The 19,438-nt window shown below is 42.0% G+C and overlaps 2 protein-coding genes across 3 annotated transcripts in view; one reads left to right on the top strand and one right to left on the bottom strand.

Annotated features, from left to right (window-relative positions):
• Window positions 1–4,172: 4,172 nt before the first annotated feature.
• Window positions 4,173–8,866, bottom strand: LOC142935226 (protein SET-like). The gene is made up of 8 exons (XM_076079440.1): window positions 8,639–8,866; window positions 7,083–7,140; window positions 6,855–6,997; window positions 6,590–6,693; window positions 6,399–6,512; window positions 6,072–6,242; window positions 5,195–5,335; window positions 4,173–5,079 (listed from the first exon to the last, which is right to left on the bottom strand). The coding sequence occupies exons 1-8, from the start codon at window positions 8,706–8,708 to the stop codon at window positions 5,059–5,061; spliced, it is 822 nt and encodes a 273-aa protein (XP_075935555.1). The 5' UTR covers window positions 8,709–8,866; the 3' UTR covers window positions 4,173–5,058.
• pkn3 (protein kinase N3) overlaps window positions 7,873–19,438 on the top strand; it is a 42,186-nt gene continuing 30,620 nt past the window's right edge. Inside the window, exons 1-7 of one of the 2 annotated variants that reach the window (XM_076079432.1) lie at window positions 7,873–9,553; window positions 9,842–9,885; window positions 10,336–10,639; window positions 12,379–12,652; window positions 14,360–14,532; window positions 15,606–15,729; window positions 16,417–16,568. In XM_076079432.1, coding sequence (XP_075935547.1) covers window positions 10,619–10,639; window positions 12,379–12,652; window positions 14,360–14,532; window positions 15,606–15,729; window positions 16,417–16,568 — 744 coding nt within the window. In that variant the 5' untranslated portion in view covers window positions 7,873–9,553; window positions 9,842–9,885; window positions 10,336–10,618. The other variant, XM_076079433.1, reaches the window with a different exon arrangement.

Here is a 19,438-nt window from a genome sequence, read left to right as displayed (position 1 = left end):
GATAGTTGGGGTGTCCTCCTCTCGGATAGTTGGGGTGTCCTCCTCTCGGATAGTTGGGGTGTCCTCCTCTAGGATAGTTGGGGTGTCCTCCTCTAGGATAGTTGGGGTGTCCTCCTCTCAGATAGTTGGGGTGTCCTCCTCTAGGATAGTTAGGGTGTCCTCCTCTCGGATAGTTAGGGTGTCCTCCTCTCGGATAGTTGGGGTGTCCTCTCGGATAGTTGGGGTGTCCTCTCGGATAGTTGGGGTGTCCTCCTCTCGGATAGTTGGGGTGTCCTCCTCTAGGATAGTTGGGGTGTCCTCCTCTCGGATAGTTGGGGTGTCGTCTCGGATAGTTGGGGTGTCCTCTCGGATAGTTGGGGTGTCCTCCTCTCGGATAGTTGGGATGTCCTCCTCTCGGATAGTTAGGGTGTCCTCCTCTCGGATAGTTGGGATGTCCTCCTCTCGGATAGTTGGGATGTCCTCCTCTAGGATAGTTAGGGTGTCCTCCTCTCGGATAGTTAGGGTGTCCTCCTCTCGGATAGTTAGGGTGTCCTCCTCTCGGATAGTTGGGGTGTCCTCTCGGATAGTTGGGGTGTCCTCTCGGATAGTTGGGGTGTCCTCCTCTCGGATAGTTGGGATGTCCTCCTCTCGGATAGTTAGGGTGTCCTCCTCTCGGATAGTTGGGGTGTCCTCCTCTCGGATAGTTGGGATGTCCTCCTCTCGGATAGTTGGGATGTCCTCCTCTCGGATAGTTGGGATGTCCTCCTCTCGGATAGTTGGGGTGTCCTCCTCTCGGATAGTTGGGATGTCCTCCTCTCGGATAGTTGGGGTGTCCTCCTCTCGGATAGTTGGGGTGTCCTCCTCTAGGATAGTTGGGGTGTCCTCCTCTCGGATAGTTGGGGTGTCCTCCTCTCGGATAGTTAGGGTGTCCTCCTCTCGGATAGTTAGGGTGTCCTCCTCTCGGATAGTTGGGGTGTCCTCTCGGATAGTTGGGGTGTCCTCTCGGATAGTTGGGGTGTCCTCCTCTCGGATAGTTGGGATGTCCTCATCTCGGATAGTTAGGGTGTCCTCCTCTCGGATAGTTGGGATGTCCTCCTCTCGGATAGTTGGGATGTCCTCCTCTAGGATAGTTGGGGTGTCCTCCTCTAGGATAGTTGGGGTGTCCTCCTCTCGGATAGTTGGGGTGTCCTCTCGGATAGTTGGGGTGTCCTCCTCTCGGATAGTTGGGATGTCCTCCTCTCGGATAGTTAGGGTGTCCTCCTCTCGGATAGTTTGGATGTCCTCCTCTCGGATAGTTGGGGTGTCCTCCTCTAGGATAGTTGGGGTGTCCTCCTCTCGGATAGTTGGGGTGTCCTCCTCTCGGATAGTTGGGGTGTCCTCCTCTCGGATAGTTGGGGTGTCCTCCTCTCGGATAGTTGGGGTGTCCTCCTCTCGGATAGTTAGGGTGTCCTCCTCTCGGATAGTTGGGGTGTCCTCTCGGATAGTTGGGGTGTCCTCTCGGATAGTTGGGGTGTCCTCCTCTCGGATAGTTGGGATGTCCTCCTCTCGGATAGTTAGGGTGTCCTCCTCTCGGATAGTTGGGATGTCCTCCTCTCAGATAGTTGGGGTGTCCTCTCGGATAGTTGGGGTGTCCTCCTCTCGGATAGTTGGGATGTCTTCCTCTCAGATAGTTAGGGTGTCCTCCTCTCGGATAGTTGGGATGTCCTCCTCTCGGATAGTTAGGGTGTCCTCCTCTCGGATAGTTGGGGTGTCCTCTCGGATAGTTGGGGTGTCCTCTCGGATAGTTGGGGTGTCCTCTCGGATAGTTAGGGTGTCCTCCTCTCGGATAGTTGGGATGTCCTCCTCTCGGATAGTTGGGATGTCCTCCTCTAGGATAGTTAGGGTGTCCTCCTCTCGGATAGTTGGGGTGTCCTCTCGGATAGTTGGGATGTCCTCCTCTCGGATAGTTGGGATGTCCTCCTTCAGGTAAAATCTTATGAATCTGCATTTGTTCCAGAATATAAAAATGGATTGACGCATATGGAAACAGCCAGGGTGGTGTAACTGGTAACGGTACTGTTTGTATCTTCTCTCACAACATGGGAGAAGTAGCTGATCAAGATCTTCAGAATGCTCTTGAAGATTTGCCCAGTAGTTCATCATTACCTGTAGAAGCATTTCACCCACCTCAACCTGAAGAGCAGACACAGGGGACGTTCTGAAAGCACCACAACAAAGTGTCAGAGCTTGAGCCTGCACCTCCTCCAACTTCTCTAATGAGGTTTTTGCTGCTGAACCATAAGCTAAACACCATAGGAGACTCAGAGCTCGTGTTGAGCCCTGGACCAGGAGTTGGTCTAGAGGCTCTGCTGCATGACCTGTTTGACCCAAAAAATGTGTACAACACTGAAGGATAGGTAAACAGAGACGGGACACCGCATGCCGCTGTCTAGTCTTTAGTTCCATCACTTCATTTCACCCAGCTGTGTCCATCAGAGGGGCTTCACTGCTCTGTTAAGCACTTTGTGACTTTTGTCTGTGAGAAGCGCTTTATAAATACATTTGACTTACTTACTTCACTGCATTGCAAAAGTACACTCCCAGTTTAGGTATAATAAAAATACTTTCAAAAGGTATGGTGCTGGCAACTAAGAAAACATCTTGTACAATTCAGAGGGGACTTATGATGATTTATGAAAACTTATTTTAATTGGGAACTATTCATTTTGCAGTTGAAGAGACGTTTTAAGCAGAATTACCAGGAAGACATGCAGCTCCAGCATAGCAAGCTACCACTCACTGCACACTGGAAGAAGTTGAACTGCAGTAAAGCGCTCTGACAAATCCACTTTGGTTTATAAAGCCACTGAGAAACAGTAGTTTAATTATTCACTTGACAATTTACATGTGATACGGAATTATAACAAAATATGATACCAATAACATTCACTCCTGTGTAAAACTCTAGGTTTTGACGGTGGAGCTCGCAGGCCCTTCTGCACATGAAGGCGCTACACAAAGGTGAAAGGTCAAGTGTGTGGTGGTGGCTGCCTGACAAATGCATTGAAAGAAAAGGGGACGGGGCTGCTCAAAGGAGGTTTAAATACTTACTTTTTAGGGCCCCAAATTGTTTGTAGTAGTTTACACAAACAATAAAACAAGTTCATTTCTTGAATCACTGCGCAAATATAAATGAAGCTGAACCAGCAAGCAAGCTACTGCAAAATCAAGTTGAGCTACTAGTTTAAATACATCCTGGATTATGAGGAATTATGTGATCGACCATAAAGAGAACGGTGAAATGTTGGTAAGTCAGACCGTGTGGGTAGTTTACTGAAGCTCTGGATCAGTTTCCTCTAACACCCCCTCATGTGTGCCAGTGTTCCTGTTGTGCAGAATGGTAACATCTACTTACATAATGACATACAGTAGTATCCCTTATTCTGTCAACATGCAGGAACGCCTCCCGCGTGTGGGAGTTCTTTAGCCCAATGAACCTTCTAATCCAGTAAAGCTGTCGGTCCAGCAATTCGTTTTCCGTTCTTAACACCGAGTAACTCAAAGTAGAATTACAACATTCTATTTATCAGTCTGTTTTATTTTATTGCTCTCATAGCGTTCAGTTATTTGTGTGGTCATGTCCTCTATCTGGTCTCTGTGTTTTGAGTAGACCCTAAAGAGAAGGTAGGTGGTAACTCAAAGTATGAATACCAACAACCTAACCCTACAATATGATGAACATTAAGCCCAAAAATGGAACACCACCAGTTCATTTGGGGCTTTAGTAAAAAAGTTAAAGCCGTGTCATGTGTTTAAATATCTCTCCTATATTTTAAAAGGAGAGCAATATTCATCTGAAACCAGAGTCAGCCCAAACTGATCATTATAATTAAGAACAGGACACATCTAAACAGTAATGATTAACAATGGTCACATTAGAGAGCCAGCAGCCTCCAATACAAGACATCTCAATATGATCAGAGCTCATTGTTATCCAGCAGACAGTACAGTGAGCTGTTCCAGCTGTTTGTCAGAAGGTCATATTCTAACTTGTCTAAGCCGAAAAACAACTCCACATATCCACAAGTGCATGTGTCTGTTTTATCATTGGTCTATAAATACATTCTTGCATAAAGTGTAATCTGCGGTGTAACTTCTGGGCCTAATGACAGCAGGGTAACTGTAATGGCAAAATGTAATCAAACTACTCCAAACATCATGTATACATTTATTTCTTGTAACAAAGCAACTGGTACACTAGATTTAATGTGCACAGGAGAAACACTGCAGACTCCACACAAACACTTTCCTCTAAATGTTAGCTCAAGCTCAAAATTAGATCTGTTAGGTTGTTTCTATAAAAAAAAAAAATGTACATTTCAAACCTTGTTGTGGGTGTCTGGAAAAAACAAGATCAGGAGAATTCATTTAACAGAAGTCCAAATTTGGTGTAAAAGCCCCCCCATTAAAGTGTGCACAATGAGCAACTGTCTTACCGAGATACATGTAGAACCAAAAACATTTACATCAGTTGAAAGGAACAAGCTGGTGCTTTCAATCAGTTCAATTAGTACAAGTCACAAAGGGAAATGCAACTTCTAATAAGCCACAGCATCCTCGCCACACTAGATCTATGCAGACACATCTGTCCACAGATATGGTGGCTCAGGATGCTCTGACTATCACTGCACCATGGCTTCATCTTTATTCAACTCACAACAGAAACTGTCATATTTTACAGAGAAATTGCTATGGTACGTATTTCAAATGTACGTAGGATGACGTGCAGAATGCTACAGTTGTTTATGTCTTTGGGAGATGAAGACTAACAATGATGGGTGAGACTTCAGGAGAGCCCCCCCCTCCTCCTCCCACCTACACCCAATGTAGACCTGCTGTGTGTGGAGCTAGTCTTTAGACATGGCGTTATGGACAGGTGCCTGCAGAGGAAGAGGACGGAGGGGCTGACAACACACAGGGAAAAAGATGTTTTTGTTTTGTTTTTCACAACCCCCCCCCCCACACACACACACACAACAAACAAAATATTTTGCTCCTGTGGGATGTAGGGTGATTGGGAGAAGGTGTTGGCTGAAGGGTTTAATCATCCTCAGCATCCTCCTGAAAGAAGGAAACTGTGTTACACTGGTTCCTCCTTCATCACTGCAGTCAGCTGTTGAACATCTTTAGGGACTTCTACAGTCTCATCACAACAAGAGATCTACAGTATCCGTACCTCTCCATCTTCTCCATCACCATCCTCATCATCGTCGTCTTCACCTTCCTCTTCCTCCCCCTCGTCAATATCTTCCAGACCCTCCTCTTCCTCGTCGTCATCATCATCGCCGTCACCTTCCTCATCCTCCATGTCAGGGACCTTGGGATGATTCAGACATTAACCACTTGGTCCTGGCTTAGAAGCAGTGAAGTGTTAGCCTGCTGTTTGGAAGTCAGATGTTTTATATTAACACTAAACTACCAAACATGTAATAAAGATCCTTGGGCTGTTATATGTAGAGTGTAATGAAGTGTATGAATGTAGACTGCTAGGTATACTTCTGTGATCAGCCCTTATATCAGTCAGGCTCCTCATCGTGTTGAACAGGGTTCAAATGATATCAGATACTGTACTTGATGTCCTGTAGACACAACATGACGACTGGAAATGTGAAAAGCTCCAGAGAGCTATTAAGCCAACCGTGAGTAAGAGTTTTGATCTTTGAAAGGGTTCATTTGAAGTTTCATGTAAAAACAACAAACCAAATATGTATTATTTATGTCACATGAACCCACTAAATCCCACCCATCTGGAGGGGCAGTATCAGCCCAGTGTGGCGTTTCCTTGACCCTGAACTAATAGCGGAATACTTACAATTTCAAATGTTTACAAAAAAATTAACTAAGTGTCACTGTAATAACTTTCCAGAGTTGTAAACCCAGCTCTGTTTGATGTCTGATGGGCCTTCAAACGTATGGATCTGGACTTCATCCTGCCATCATGTCACCAGTACCTCAAGCACCACGCCCCACCTTGCTTTGTTTTAGCACAGTGCTGATTTGTGTCTGAAGGCTCTGTAGACTAGAGGAAAGCACGGTAAAGGGCCGAAGCCTACCAAGTAGTACTGCAGCGGATTAGGCCAGATGTCGTCCTTGATCACTTCTCCCAGCTCGTCAGCTCCTGCGTCGGAGTGATCGGTAAACCAGGTGAAGAAGCTCTCTGGCTCCTCGTGCTGCCTCTTCTTCCCCGCTTTGTTTGGTGTCTGGCCCGTACGCTTCGTCAGGTCCTGGGGAGGACTCAATGTTATAATATTGACAAGAGAATAATAATTGTAACCATTGTCAAGTGTGGCACTGAGGTGAAATAATTATTAATTACATATTTTGTAGTGATAAATAAAGAAATAACATCACAATCAGGTCACAGACAAATGCAAACAAACCTTTCCAGCCTTCCATTTGATTTCAGTTGATTTGGAAACGGGATCTCCGCTCTCATTCACATTAAACTCCTTGGAGAGGGCTTTGTTCTCAAAATACGGGTTCTCGTCAAAGTACTACAGAAAAGAAAACACATCTGTATCAGTGTATGCCATTTAGAATGTACAACTACAAAGTGAAGCTGACAACTCACAAAATCTATTCTATATCCAGACTTGATGTCCTCAAACTCCGTGACCTCCACCCGCGACAAGTAGTGAAGTGCTTCCTCGTCGTCCTCGCCCAGAAGAGCTGAAACTAGAGGCCAAGCACAGACACCGTTTCCTCTGTGCTAACGACAAATATCAAAGCATAGTGGAACACATTTGGACAATGGTCATTTACGCCACCGCTGATCATTTCGGTTGGAGTCACCATGTGTACACAAACAGATGAAATGATAACAAAATATAGTTTACCTTGTGGATGGTTGACAAATGTTGTAACCCAGAAGTTGGGGATTTTGGCTATGAGTTCTGATCGCTTCTGAAAGAAGGGCTGGCGTAATTTGTTGTACTTCTGCTCTACTTTTAAAATTTCTTCACTGGCCTGTTCGTTCAGTCTGTAGAGAAAAATAACTCATGTTAATAAGAAAACTTTCTCCGGGCGTCCATCTTTCATTACATATAAGCAAGAGTCACACTCACCTGTCAATTTCATTCTGTACTTCGTCGATGTGTTCAATTGCTTCCTGTTGCTCTTTTTCTGAAAGTAAAAAGAACACTTTTAACTTAAGACTTTGGACTAAAAAAGGTACATGTCATGCAAAGTCATGTTACAACATGTCAAATCAGCGCAGTTACATTGGATCTGTTCAGCCTGAAACATCTGGTATCAGTAGGGTTATTACATTACAGTCATTTAGCAGACGCTTTTATCCAAAGCGACATACAATAAGTTATACCTTCCTCTGGCGAACAAAACTCCATGAAATGAAATACACAAACATCACTGTTTGAGAGGACCTAAAGCTACTTAGTTCAATAATAAGTGATTAGACACTTCACTCACTGTGCATGTACTCGATCAACGGATCTTTATTTGATCCATTTCATTTAGTCACAACTTCACCGTCACAGCACATGTAGCCAGGCTTTATAAGACCTCAACTTTACTTTGTGAAAAAACGCCTTTCCTTGCTTAAACAAGTCATAAATATGAAATCAATCAAATAATAAAACAGAAAAAAAATTAAGGTGATTAATATTCTCGATGTGAACCTACAGCAGATTTAAAAAAGTACGTGGTTGATTTCAGCTGAAAGATTCTCGATCAGTACTCCATTGCATGCAGAGAGTGTTAAATAACGCGGGACTCCAGCTGTGGAGCGTTGTGTGTGTGTGTGTGTGTGTGTGTGTGTGTGTGTGTGTGTGTGTGTGTGTGTGTGTGAGACCCTTGCCTCTAGAGCTTCCTGTTGCTGCTAAAGGCGGCCTGGTTTGAATGCGAGGCTAAGCGGCGTCTCGCTACTAAACGCTGTCTGCTTCACATTGCTGCTATCACGCTGCGAGCTCCACCAAAGACTCCCTGAGCATGTGGGAGGAATAACAACATTCCGTACAGCACCTAAAAGCGACATGCTAGCCACCGTACAGAAGAAGAAGCGCTTGTTGACGTTTTGCTCCGCGGCCACCTCGCACACCACAGCCAAGCTCGGAAGCATGGTCCGGTAAACTGAACCGCTCACGTTAACGCCATCGGTGTTCGGCTCATCTTGGCCGATTGAAAACGACATAACGTCATGTGAATGTTGCACTCGCTAATAATGTTGGCAAACAATCGCTATAGAAGTTCCAGCTGCAAACGAGTGCGAGGAGGAGCATAGCTGCACACGGTTTCAGCAATACCTCCCGACAACAAACCCCCGAACAGTATCTGCATGAACAATAAACGCACATCACGCTAAATGCAGCTTATGCGATGCAAGTACCGGCCTTCTTCAAGGGAACTAACGTTAGTTGCTAATGTCTAGCTAACCTCTCACGCTGGCTAAATAGTTAGCCTATGCTATCATGCTACCTTACATTACAGTCCTGCGCAACATTCCCCTTATGTGTAACGTTATGTGTAGGAAAGCTAAATTAAGCCGTTCGTCCATAAATTAATCCATTTGACACAACACAACAAACTACACTAAAAATAACAAAATTGCGAAAAACAAATGAAAATGGCGTTGTACAGGATAACCGCCATTCCTTCACGTTACCAGAGGTCTCGTCCGCTCCATCGTGATTGGAATTCTCCTTTCTGTTGACTTTCGCCGATGAGGCCGACATGGTTATCGTTTGTCGTGACACCTTTGACCAGATGTATATTCCGAGTGGTTTATAACTCTTCTCTGGAGGATAAAAGTTACTTCCACCTTACATAGAGTGCGTGTATTGGAGCCCACGATAGGGAGGGATGAGCGCAGCTTCGCACGCTTGTTTCTCTCTGTGGCGCTCGGTCGGTGAACACATGTATAGCGCTCTACTGCCCCCTGCTGGCTGGAGTGCGACACGGCATCTTAAAGTAACAGGCAGTGCATTCAATTCAAATCTGTTGGTGTCCAATGGACGCGTTAGTTCACTTTGTCCGTCCATCTACCTTAACTATATGTTCAGTCAGCTAAACTTACTCTGGATAACAATTTGAAAGCTCTCTGCCAATGTGCTATTTTTTTTAAAACAACTTTCATCAATTCTTCCCTTTTCTAGTATTGCATTTTCCATTTTCGGTGCAGGAGCTATTCAACTACTTTTCAGAATCAAAATACAGTTTTAATGTAAGTGTGAGCACATACAAGGAATTTGACTTTGGTATTTACTTGCCCTCAATATTTCCTTCATGTAGTTGCATGCATGGCTAAAAACAGGGACAACAAAGCTGAACAAAGGTAAACGTTAACACAGCCAGCAACTCCTCACAGCTCCTAAAACGTCTGCGTACTTTTCCAAATAGGCATTGTTTGGATAAACTAATCATATATTAGAAATGTAAATGGTTAATGCTTTATGACAATGCTTTTTGGGCAATTAAAGGATGATAAAGCTCATGACGCAATGATGAAGCGCCCTAGTTCAGGTGAAAGAGTCCTGGATGGAGGAGGGTAGGTTGGCACCAAGCACCAGCAGCTTCTGAGGTAGGTTGAACTTCCTCTGCTGGGCCACGGATGTTGTCTGTTGGAAGTCCACTTGAGGTCCCGGTATGGTGAAACCTGAAGGCTTTCACAGCACTGTGTTGTTCAGGCTGGTGATGGAGGGCAGTACACTGTCATTCAACAGTTTTAAGAATGTTCAGCTCCAGGTTGTTCTGACCACAGACATGTATTTTTGGATTTTACATTTTATAGGTTTTAATTTGAAAAAACGTTTTTATATATGTACTTTTAAATGATAATAAAACGGATGATTTATTTTCATTATTTCAGCCGATTGGGCGTGTGCCATGGGTGTGCTACCCTCCGATTGGGCGGTGAGTGCATGCATTTTATTTACTCAAAAGCCGATATTTGCTCACTTTTATCTTTTGTGCTGACCAGAATCCGTGATACGATTTAACCGTGACATTTATGGTCCATTGCAGTTTCCTTAAAAGCATATCACATAGAAAATAAACCTTTGTGAGCATATGTTTTCATGTCAAAGTTCACCACATGTTAAATATGGATTTAATGGTTCTCAGATTGCTACTTATTAACTACCTTAACTTATGTCAAGTCATCAACAACAGCACGCCGCATATTGAAATCATTTAATCGGCTTTCCTTTTCTCTAAAGAGGAGATTGTGTTTGGTTTCATGAATGATTGAAGAACTATCAGTTGAGTAAGCCGAGCATGAGAGGAGACCATAGGCTACGTGAACGCATCATGTGTTTACCTCTGCAGGTGCACTGAATACTCGAATGTGATTGGTTCTTGCAGCGTTTCTGTCATATCGACTGCCAACCAATCCAGCCGCCGTCGACTGACGTCAGCTTTGCGTCGAGCCCCAGTTTAAGTCAATTCAAACTTCCATTGAGATGTTTCCATTATGAGCAGGAGGAGCTACACCCCTATGGAGCCCGTGAACAGCCGTAGCAGACGTTGAATTCTACATGCCACCGGCAGGTTACCGAGGCTTATGTTAGTTGTACCGATTCACTCTGGCCCAAAGAACCCGGCAGCTGGAGCAGACGTTGACGCTGTGTGACAACTGACGGCCACCATGTCAGGTTTAACACCTCAGGTAAAATGAATGCCACAGATTGTGTGGTTTGTCAAATGAAGTTACATTGTCATGGAGACGTTAGGTGGCAACATTACGCCTGCTAGTATTAGCCGAAGTTAAGTTCTAACTCAAGGTGCTACTTTGACAGACATGCGCACTGGTATTTCCTGTTCGTCTTGTTTGCCTCTCCTCATAGTTCCTCTTGTCTTTGTGGTTATCATATACATTGCTTACCTCTAACTAATGTTTCACTGTCGCTCACTATTTAAACCACTCAGTCTTTAAGAAAAGGAAAGATGGTAGGAGTAGCTCAGCTATCTGCTTGACATGAGCCTTCTCCCACAATCGGCATAGTGACGTTGTGATTTGACTAAAATGCTTTATTTCAATAAAGGTTGGTTTACACTTTGAATATATTTGTTGGTGTTGGTAAAAGAAGATGAACTGCTGAGGAGTTTGAGTATAATTCGACATCGTATGAAAATAAGAAATCATTTATAAAATGAATTTTACAAATAAATATAACAAGTGCAATTTCCACAGGGTCAGCCTATTTAATATGAATACATGTAGAACTGCGTGCCATCGATTGGGCACTATGCTGTTGATTGTGTTTTCATAGCAGCAGACTTCCAGGAGAAGGTGCAGGACTTGTTTTGTTTGGCAGGAGGAGTGTCCTACAGGAGACAATGGGAATAGATGGATACCGGAAAGCCCCAGCCACCTCGGAGCTCTGCTCGGCCTACAGCAGGTCCTAGCAGCAGAGGTTTGATGATTTAATAGTGAGTGTAGTTGAATAGTTTGTTTAGGTAAAGCTTATGGAATGAAACATGTAGGGTAGACGCCTTAAAGCTCATCTAATCCATCTTCAACAAACCAACAATATTGTCATAACATCTTTGAACCTTTGTTTATTGTTCATTGTTTCTTTTCATGTAATTTAAACTTCTTATTGCTTACAATAACAAGAGCATGATCACAATTAGTGCTATTATTTCTTATTTTTTTGATTATTTCTTTGAATACTTTATTAATACAAAAACCATGTCCCTTGAATATCTCGACAACCGTTCATCAGATCACCCTTGGTGGGTGTATTGCTGGCCACCCAAAGTATCAAATATGGTGCTATTTGGACACACAACACGTTCAATATGAATGCATTTTGAATAAACAAGCACACAGTGCTCTGTGCAGCAGGGGGCGGAGCTTCAGGGCTCCAGCATGTCATCCTTTGGTTTAGCAAAACTGAACTCAAGATGTCCCTTTGGACTCTCCTAATCTGTGATTTTTCATTTAAGACTAAATGACTTAAGAAAAACAGACTTGCGTATGTAATTGTTAATGAAAACGAGAATAAGTTTAAGTCCCAATCTTGACACAGCACCTGATGTCCTGACACTGTGAGAAGGCTGGGCTGCCACTGGAGTAGACCGCTAAGCAGACGTGTATCCACAAGAGGGAGGCATTGTGTCGGTGATGGGTTTACTGGAGCAGTTTGCAAACAACTTGAATTTCAGCTCCTGAAATCCATATGTATTCATAAATCTTGTTTAAGGAGCGTGTTCCATAAAACAACCAGAGAGACATGTGTGACAGCTCGACCCTATTATAAGTGATCGTAGCAGGTTTTTTAGAAACAATATAGACAGCTGGCCACATTTCTTCATAATATGTAATGTAATATGTGATCATAACGAGATATAAATATGAACCGCAGTGATCAGACATTGAAGCAGCTGTGGTGTGTCCTTCAGAGTGGCAGCCTGCAGGGTCTGGATGAGGATATTCTAGACCCAGAGTTTCAGCAGCGTTTGGAAGATGCCCGTACTCTGCTCAGGCAGGAGATCCAGCGAGAGTTGAAGATCAAGGAGGCTGCTGAGAGACTTCGGCGGGCCGTCACCAATCGCAAAAACGCTGCCGATGTGGAGGACCAGCTCAAAGCCTCGAGCCGCAAGCTGGAGAAGTTGCACTGGGACCTGCAGGAGCTTAATGCCAGGTCCATGGCCACCGAGAAGGACTGCACCACAGGTAACTAAAAGACATCATTTGCTGGAATGCATTTTGATAAACGGCAACTTGTACTTATCATCCCTTCAGTCGGTCCTTTTGTCCAACACTTTGGTGAACTCCAGACTTCCATGTGGTCTAAATGTCCTCTTGACCAATTCAATTGTGACTGTGCCTAGACTCCTCTAATGTCCTCCTAAAAGAAAAGTGACCGTAGATCATCTGAGTCACTTTCCACCAAAAGATCAAAACCTCTTATTTAACACAAGTTCCTTGATTATTAGGTCTCTGCTGTTTATAAACCAGGTTTCTCTCCAATGTATTTGTTTTTGTATTAATAAAGTATTCAAATAAATAATCAGAAAAATAAGAAATAATAGCACTAATTGTGATCATGCTCTTGTTATTGTAAGCAATAAGATAAGAAGACTCATTTAAATTACATGAAAAGAAACAATAAACAAAGGTTCAAAGATGTTATGACAATATTGTTGGTTTGTTGAAGATGGATTAGATGAGCTTTAAGGCGTCTACCCTACATGTTTCATTCCATAAGCTTTACCTAAACAAACTATTCAACTACACTCACTATTAAATCATCAAACCTCTGCTTCTAGTAACTGCTGTCGGCCGATGTGGTATTTTTAAAACAAATGGGCAGATTTCTATTCATTTTGAGGTGGATATTTAAGTTTGTGAAGGATGAACTCTCCAGAGGATGAACCCTGTCTGGGTTGGACACTCCAGGAGCTTTTTTTGTAGACGGCCGTGGAGGGAAGCCACTTTGGGCTGCATGTTTATTACCAGGCTTTAGACCTTTAGGTGGACATTTACCAAAGAATTTCAGGCATAAATTAAATCTTTATTCATTGCTATTAAGAGGTACAAATTAAGGGAGGAGGGAATGGAAATGCTGCACTGGATTTAACACCATTGACTGATCACAGCAGCAGAGGAACAGTGAGACAGAGTTCTGATAGTTGAGACAATGAAAGTACTTCAGTGACAGCAGCAAGGAACAATCCAGCATACTGTAAAATACATTTACAGCAGCTCTCTGTTCAGCACACCAAAAGTGTATACATTTAAATGTTTTACAAAAAATCTTGCACATAGATTTTTCATAAGTCAATTGCGTTGAGCTGATGACATCAGGCCATTACATTACAGTCATTTAGCATACCATTTACATAAGCAGCCTTTCTCTCTGAAACACTTCAACCAATAGTCCAAACTCAGCAGCAGAAAACACTTCCTTTTGCACTCCATTACTTTCCAGATGTATGTAACATGTCAAAACAGGCATTTGGTCTTATTGAGCTGCACTTTATGCAAATCAGCAGCTGGACTCATTTGCATATGTGGTCTTTGTAAATAAGCAGCTACATTCAAATAATGCAGTCAAGCAAACTCATTGTGCACCTGCTGCTAATTTGAATAATATAATTTTATGTTTCATGTAAACTACTTCTCTATCTGATTGTGAGTGACAGATTATTCCACGTTACATCAACAGTGGACTTTCTTCTTTTTTTTTTATATCCAACTCTGGCAAAGTTTTGTCTTCTGTGTTCAATGTTAAGTCAAATGATTGTGTCTCTCCAGAAGAGACGATCACAGCAGGATGCCCTCTGAGTAACTGAGAGAAGTCATAGAACCCTCTCAAATGAAAGAGAATAGTTTCCTGAGATTTCTGAAGCCTGACCCACCATGGTTATTTGTATGCAGGCTGCTTGGAGGAGGAGGAGGACAACCTATCAGCAGAGTCGTGTCCGTGGGAAGAGGTCACCTCACCAGTGGCCAGTCGGGTCAGAACCCTGAAGAAACAGCTCACCATGGAAACCAAAGTCAAACAGGGCGCTGAGAACATGATCCAGACTTACAGCAACAGCTCAGTCAAGGTGCAGTGCAGTATGGCCCACATTAAACACACACACAGCTGGTCAGTTTGCTGATGGAGATGGTTTTCTTCCATGGTCTGTCTGTAGCAGGGAGGTGACACTGACTCATGTGGTACATGGCTGACAGCAGCAGAAAGCATGTGTGATGTGTGAGACAGGACAGAGGAGTGAACGGAGGGAAACAAGAGGGCAGGGCTGTTCCTCTGGGTAGAGCATGCTTTAGCATGCTTTCATTCCATCCTGGCTTACTTGCTATTTATTTCTTCTTTTCATCCTCTTATTGTTTTTCTTCAATGTGTTTTAAATGTTGTAAATATCTTCTGCTAAACTCTTATAAAACAGGGTAGTATTGTGAATAAATGTAAGGGAATCCAGAGATCTGTGTGTTGTGAGGGCATGCCAAAGTGATGACATAAAGCCAACAAAGACTGAGTTTTATATCATTTTAAATCATTAGTTATATATCATGAAAGCTGGTTCTTGGTTCTTTAGGTCTGTGTGTTCAACCATGAACAATGCAGGTGAGGACTGAGGATGTCTTTATTGTACCACAGAGAAGCTGTAAATAGTGCAGGTTTGTAAAGGAATGAAGTTTATTAGTGCCAAATACAAAACTGTCCTTAGAGAGAAGCAGAAAGAAAAGACACTGTGCACTGATTCTGTTGCTGTTACATCATGCAAATGCATTCAAAATAACAGCATCTCTCACCAGTGTTACTGTAAATCGACTTCAGCAATTGTCCATCTGAAGTAGAGGAAAGAGAGAAAGATGAGACACGCCTCCAAAAACGTTCAAACACAGGAAGTCTAGATGGATGTGGTCTTGGCTGAGCTGTACTTCCAATGATATGCTACTTCAGTACACTTCAAGGATATGTTACTGGGACTACAGGAAATGAGCATTTAATATGCAGGAATTCACATCATAGACACCGCTGATTTGGCCACAATTTACCACATTGACCATACACGGTCCAACCACATAGTACTTTGTTTCCACCAAGTCTTGCTCTCATTTTATTCTGATGTATCTGCATTGGACAACATGCATTAAGCTCCCGTTTATTTTCCAGGACAGGAAGATGATGACTACAGCCCAGCAGATGTTACAGGACAGTCGCACTAAGATTGAGCTCCTGCGCATGCAGATCATCAAAGTCAGTCAAGCCAGAGATGGGGAGCAGGAGGGCCCACATGGTGAATCTTCTACTTTATAATCTCCACCTGCACGCAGTATAAAACACCCACGAATGAAAGAGTTAACTGTGACCCGGTAACTCGCACTCATCAGGAGCTTTTCATTCAATCCCGGTAGTCTCATATTGACAGATTGAATCAACCTCAATATATCTTAACTTTTACAACAAGACAAATGCTAACAATATGAAAGATGTGTCAATGTATCACATAGAATAATTGAATCCTTCTCTGTTTGAGTTAAAGACATGATGTTAAATCAAACAACTGCTGTCAAGGTCCAGAATGATTTTACATTTTTAAATACAGCAAGAATTATTTAGTTTGTTTTCAGTTCAAGTTTGCTTGAAATTCCTAATTTGAACAACAGGGCTTTGTAAAAACAAAGGTATTGATTTATCGTCAAGCCCTTGTATGTACAGGATTTTGTATAGATTACCAATACATTTGACAACATAGATTATTGCATTGTAGTCATCCTCATTCATTTTTTAATTTTTGATTTGTCCATTTTAAAGTTTAAAATGGACAAAGCTGACCGTAACATATATTTTTTTAAGGCCATATTATCTATTTGAGTAACTGGGGGGGGAAAAAAACAATGAAAGCATCAAACGGTGCGTCTATAATGTTTAATAGCTCAGAGACAAAGGTATCTGTTCTCACATCGGCTGCTGATGCCCTCAGGTCACCCTGTGGAGATGATCAGTGCTCTGGAGCTGCGGATAGCTGACCTCATGCACCACATGAAGATTGAATCGGCCGTAGCAGAAGGAGCCAAAAATGTGGTGAAGCAGCTGAGTGGGCGCAAGATCCAGGACCGCCGCGTACTAGCAGAGGTGGGTTTAGGGTGTTCCGTTCTATTTTTGGGAACGATACTATGTAGTGATTTAATAGAAATCAGAGCAAAAACCAAACCTAACAAAAGTCAAAGACTGTATAAGTGAAGAAGTATTGGAGATTTAATAGATGGATTTCTGGGTGAACAAGTGGTGAAAATGCTGCTTTCTATAAGGCTACGGCCATGGGTCCAAGTTAATTAGCTGTTGTATTTGCAACAGGTACCTGCAGTGCATTTAAAAGCACATCTGCTGACTGGAGTACTGCGCTGATATTTTAGATATGAACTCACATTAAGTACACAGCAAGTGCAGCCAACGTCATAATATATATTTTCCTCCATAAGATGAATGTGTGAGCAGGGACTTTCTCTGTGGTTATTAAACCACTTGTTTCAGCTCTATCCTCTCTGGTAACATCATTGTTGGACAGTGAATTCATGTGCCAGGATTCTGATCATATTTGACTCTTAGATTGTTTATTATCTGTGACTTCATTTTGGATTTGAGATGGTACGTTTGCTCAAAAGTTGTGTCCTTTCTCTCGAAGTGGTGTTTCATTGTTGGAATGCTGTTAAGCATTCCAACTATTGTTATCCTGTTTCTCTTTATTGTTGGAATGCTGTTAAGCATTCCAACTATTGTTATCCTGTTTCTCTTTATTGTTGGAATGCTGTTAAGCATTCCAACTATTGTTATCCTGTTTCTTTATTGTTGGAATGCTGTTAAGCATTCCAACTATTGTTATCCTGTTTCTTTATTCTTCTTTATTTTATTTTTATTTTTATAATTATATTTCTTCCGTACGCTTTTTGAAACTCTTCTGCTCCTTCATATTTTAAGCTACAGAAACCGTTCAACTATCAAAATGTTCAGCTCTTTCAGCAGAGGGGTGCTATGACTTTTCATATTTCTAACCTTTAAACTTTATGAATTATTAAGCTTTTTGCAATTTTTTTTTTGAATGGGTTTCTATGGAGAAAATGTTCAAATCCTCTTCAACTTTCAAATCCTTCTACTTCCTCATACTTTCAGCTACAGACACCATTTAAACTTTAAAATGTTGAGAAGATCCTGATCTATTGACGCATTATTCAGCTTTTTGATATCTTTTATACTTTTTGAACTGCAGCAGTTTAACTTTTATGATTTTTTCAGCCCTTTTCTGCTTTTATAATGGGTGTGTATTGCGCAGCTTAGAGTGCGTGATGTCACCGCTAGAGTGAAGAGCAGCTTGAGATTCTTGTGAAAGAAAGATTTGTGTTTTGCCACTGTGTCCACAATCTTCACTCTTCATGCATAATTTCTGGATGTAGAAGTAGCTAATCTTGTCCTTGTCGTAGACAAATGACTGTGGAATCCCACAGATTTACACATTTGACACAGAAGCCAGTAATTGAGAGGAAAACCAACTTTCTGCTCCATAGAGACCAATGTTAAATTTTGCTTCAAAAACATCTTCCACAGAACACGGTACCCCATTTCTAAATCGCCAGTTCAGCCACATTTTTTACACTACAGACACAATTTTTACAGGATCTGTTCTTCAACTCATCCTTCCTCTCATTTATTAATATCGGAGCAATAGGAGCTACGGTTATGGGAGTTTTGAGGATTTGTTTGAGAGGTGTTTCCCTGTTTAATCTCCATGAAAAGGCTGCAAGGACACAGGTGTTTCTGATTAAGCTAATTAGTGATGTTGATAAACACACAGACTCACAGACACACGCACTCCTCTCTCTCTCTCTCTCTCTGTATGTCTCTCTCTCATACAGTCATTCAGGTTCTTAGAGATCTTTAGAGGATCCCCCCCCCCCACACACACACCCCATTTTAAAATAAAAGCCCCACAGAATGAATTCTAACTGAAATGCTTATGATGAAGCCTGACATTTAATAACCTGTTTATGTTTATCTAACATTATGAGTCCATCTCCTCTCCCCTTCTCTCCCCCCCCCCACACCCCATTTCAAAATAAAAGCCCCACAGAATGAATTCTAACTGAAATGCTTGTGATGAAGCCTGTCATTTAATAACCTGTTTGTGTTAATCTAACAATATGAGTCCATCTCCTCTCCCCTTCTCCCCCCACACCCCATTTCAAAATAAAAGCCCCACAGAGTGAAATATAACTGAAATGTTTGATGAAGCCTGTCATTTAATAACCTCTGTTTATGTGTCAAACATTATGATTATGTCTCCTCTCCCCACCCAGCCCCACCCTTTCAAAATAAAAGCCCCATGGATTAACTGTATGTAAACATTAAGCTCAAAATTAGACTTTTTCAAATACTGCCATTACTATTACTACTACTGTTATATTATATACTACGACCACTACTACAGCTATTACTTATACTACTTCTTCTAAATACTAATACTTCTACTACTAATGATACTTCTACTACAACTTCTACTACTACTATTACAAATATCACTACTGCTACTACTCATTATAATGCTACTAATACTTCTACTACTAATAATACTTCTACTACAACTACAACTTCTAGTACTACTACTACAAATATCACTACTGCTGACATTTTTTAAGCCACAGAAACCGTTCGAATATCAAAATGTTCAGCTCTTTCAGGAGAGGGGTGATATGACTTTTCATATTTGTAATCTTTTAACTTTTTGAAATATTAAGCTATTTGCAATTTTCTTTTGAATGGGATCTCTATGGAGAAAATCTTCAAATCCTGTTAAACTTCTTCAACTTTCAAAGCCTTCTTCTTCTCATACTTTCAGCTACATATGACTTCATATTTGTAATCTTTCAACTTTTTGAATTATTGAGCTTTTTGCAATTTTTTTTAAATTGGATATCTATTTTCAGCAATGTTTTTGAGATTCATTTCAGCTT

This window comes from Anarhichas minor, unplaced genomic scaffold (assembly GCF_050575085.1).
Source record: "Anarhichas minor isolate MPS153535 unplaced genomic scaffold, ASM5057508v1 ptg000073l, whole genome shotgun sequence".
In the NCBI taxonomy this organism is placed as follows: domain Eukaryota; kingdom Metazoa; phylum Chordata; class Actinopteri; order Perciformes; family Anarhichadidae; genus Anarhichas; species Anarhichas minor.
Note: the sequence above shows the minus strand (reverse complement) of the source record. Positions and strands in the feature narration are given on the sequence as shown.

Excerpts from the sequence above, each read along its gene's own strand:
- LOC142935226 (XM_076079440.1), bottom strand. The coding sequence starts at position 8,708 with ATGTCGGCCTCATCGGCGAAAGTCAACAGAAAGGAGAATTCCAATCAC. Across the intron at positions 7,141-8,638 it reads TGGAGCGGACGAGACCTCTG|AAAAAGAGCAACAGGAAGCA; the intron begins GTAACGTGAAGG and ends TTTTACTTTCAG. Across the intron at positions 6,243-6,398 it reads TCAAATGGAAGGCTGGAAAG|GACCTGACGAAGCGTACGGG; the intron begins GTTTGTTTGCAT and ends AGTCCTCCCCAG.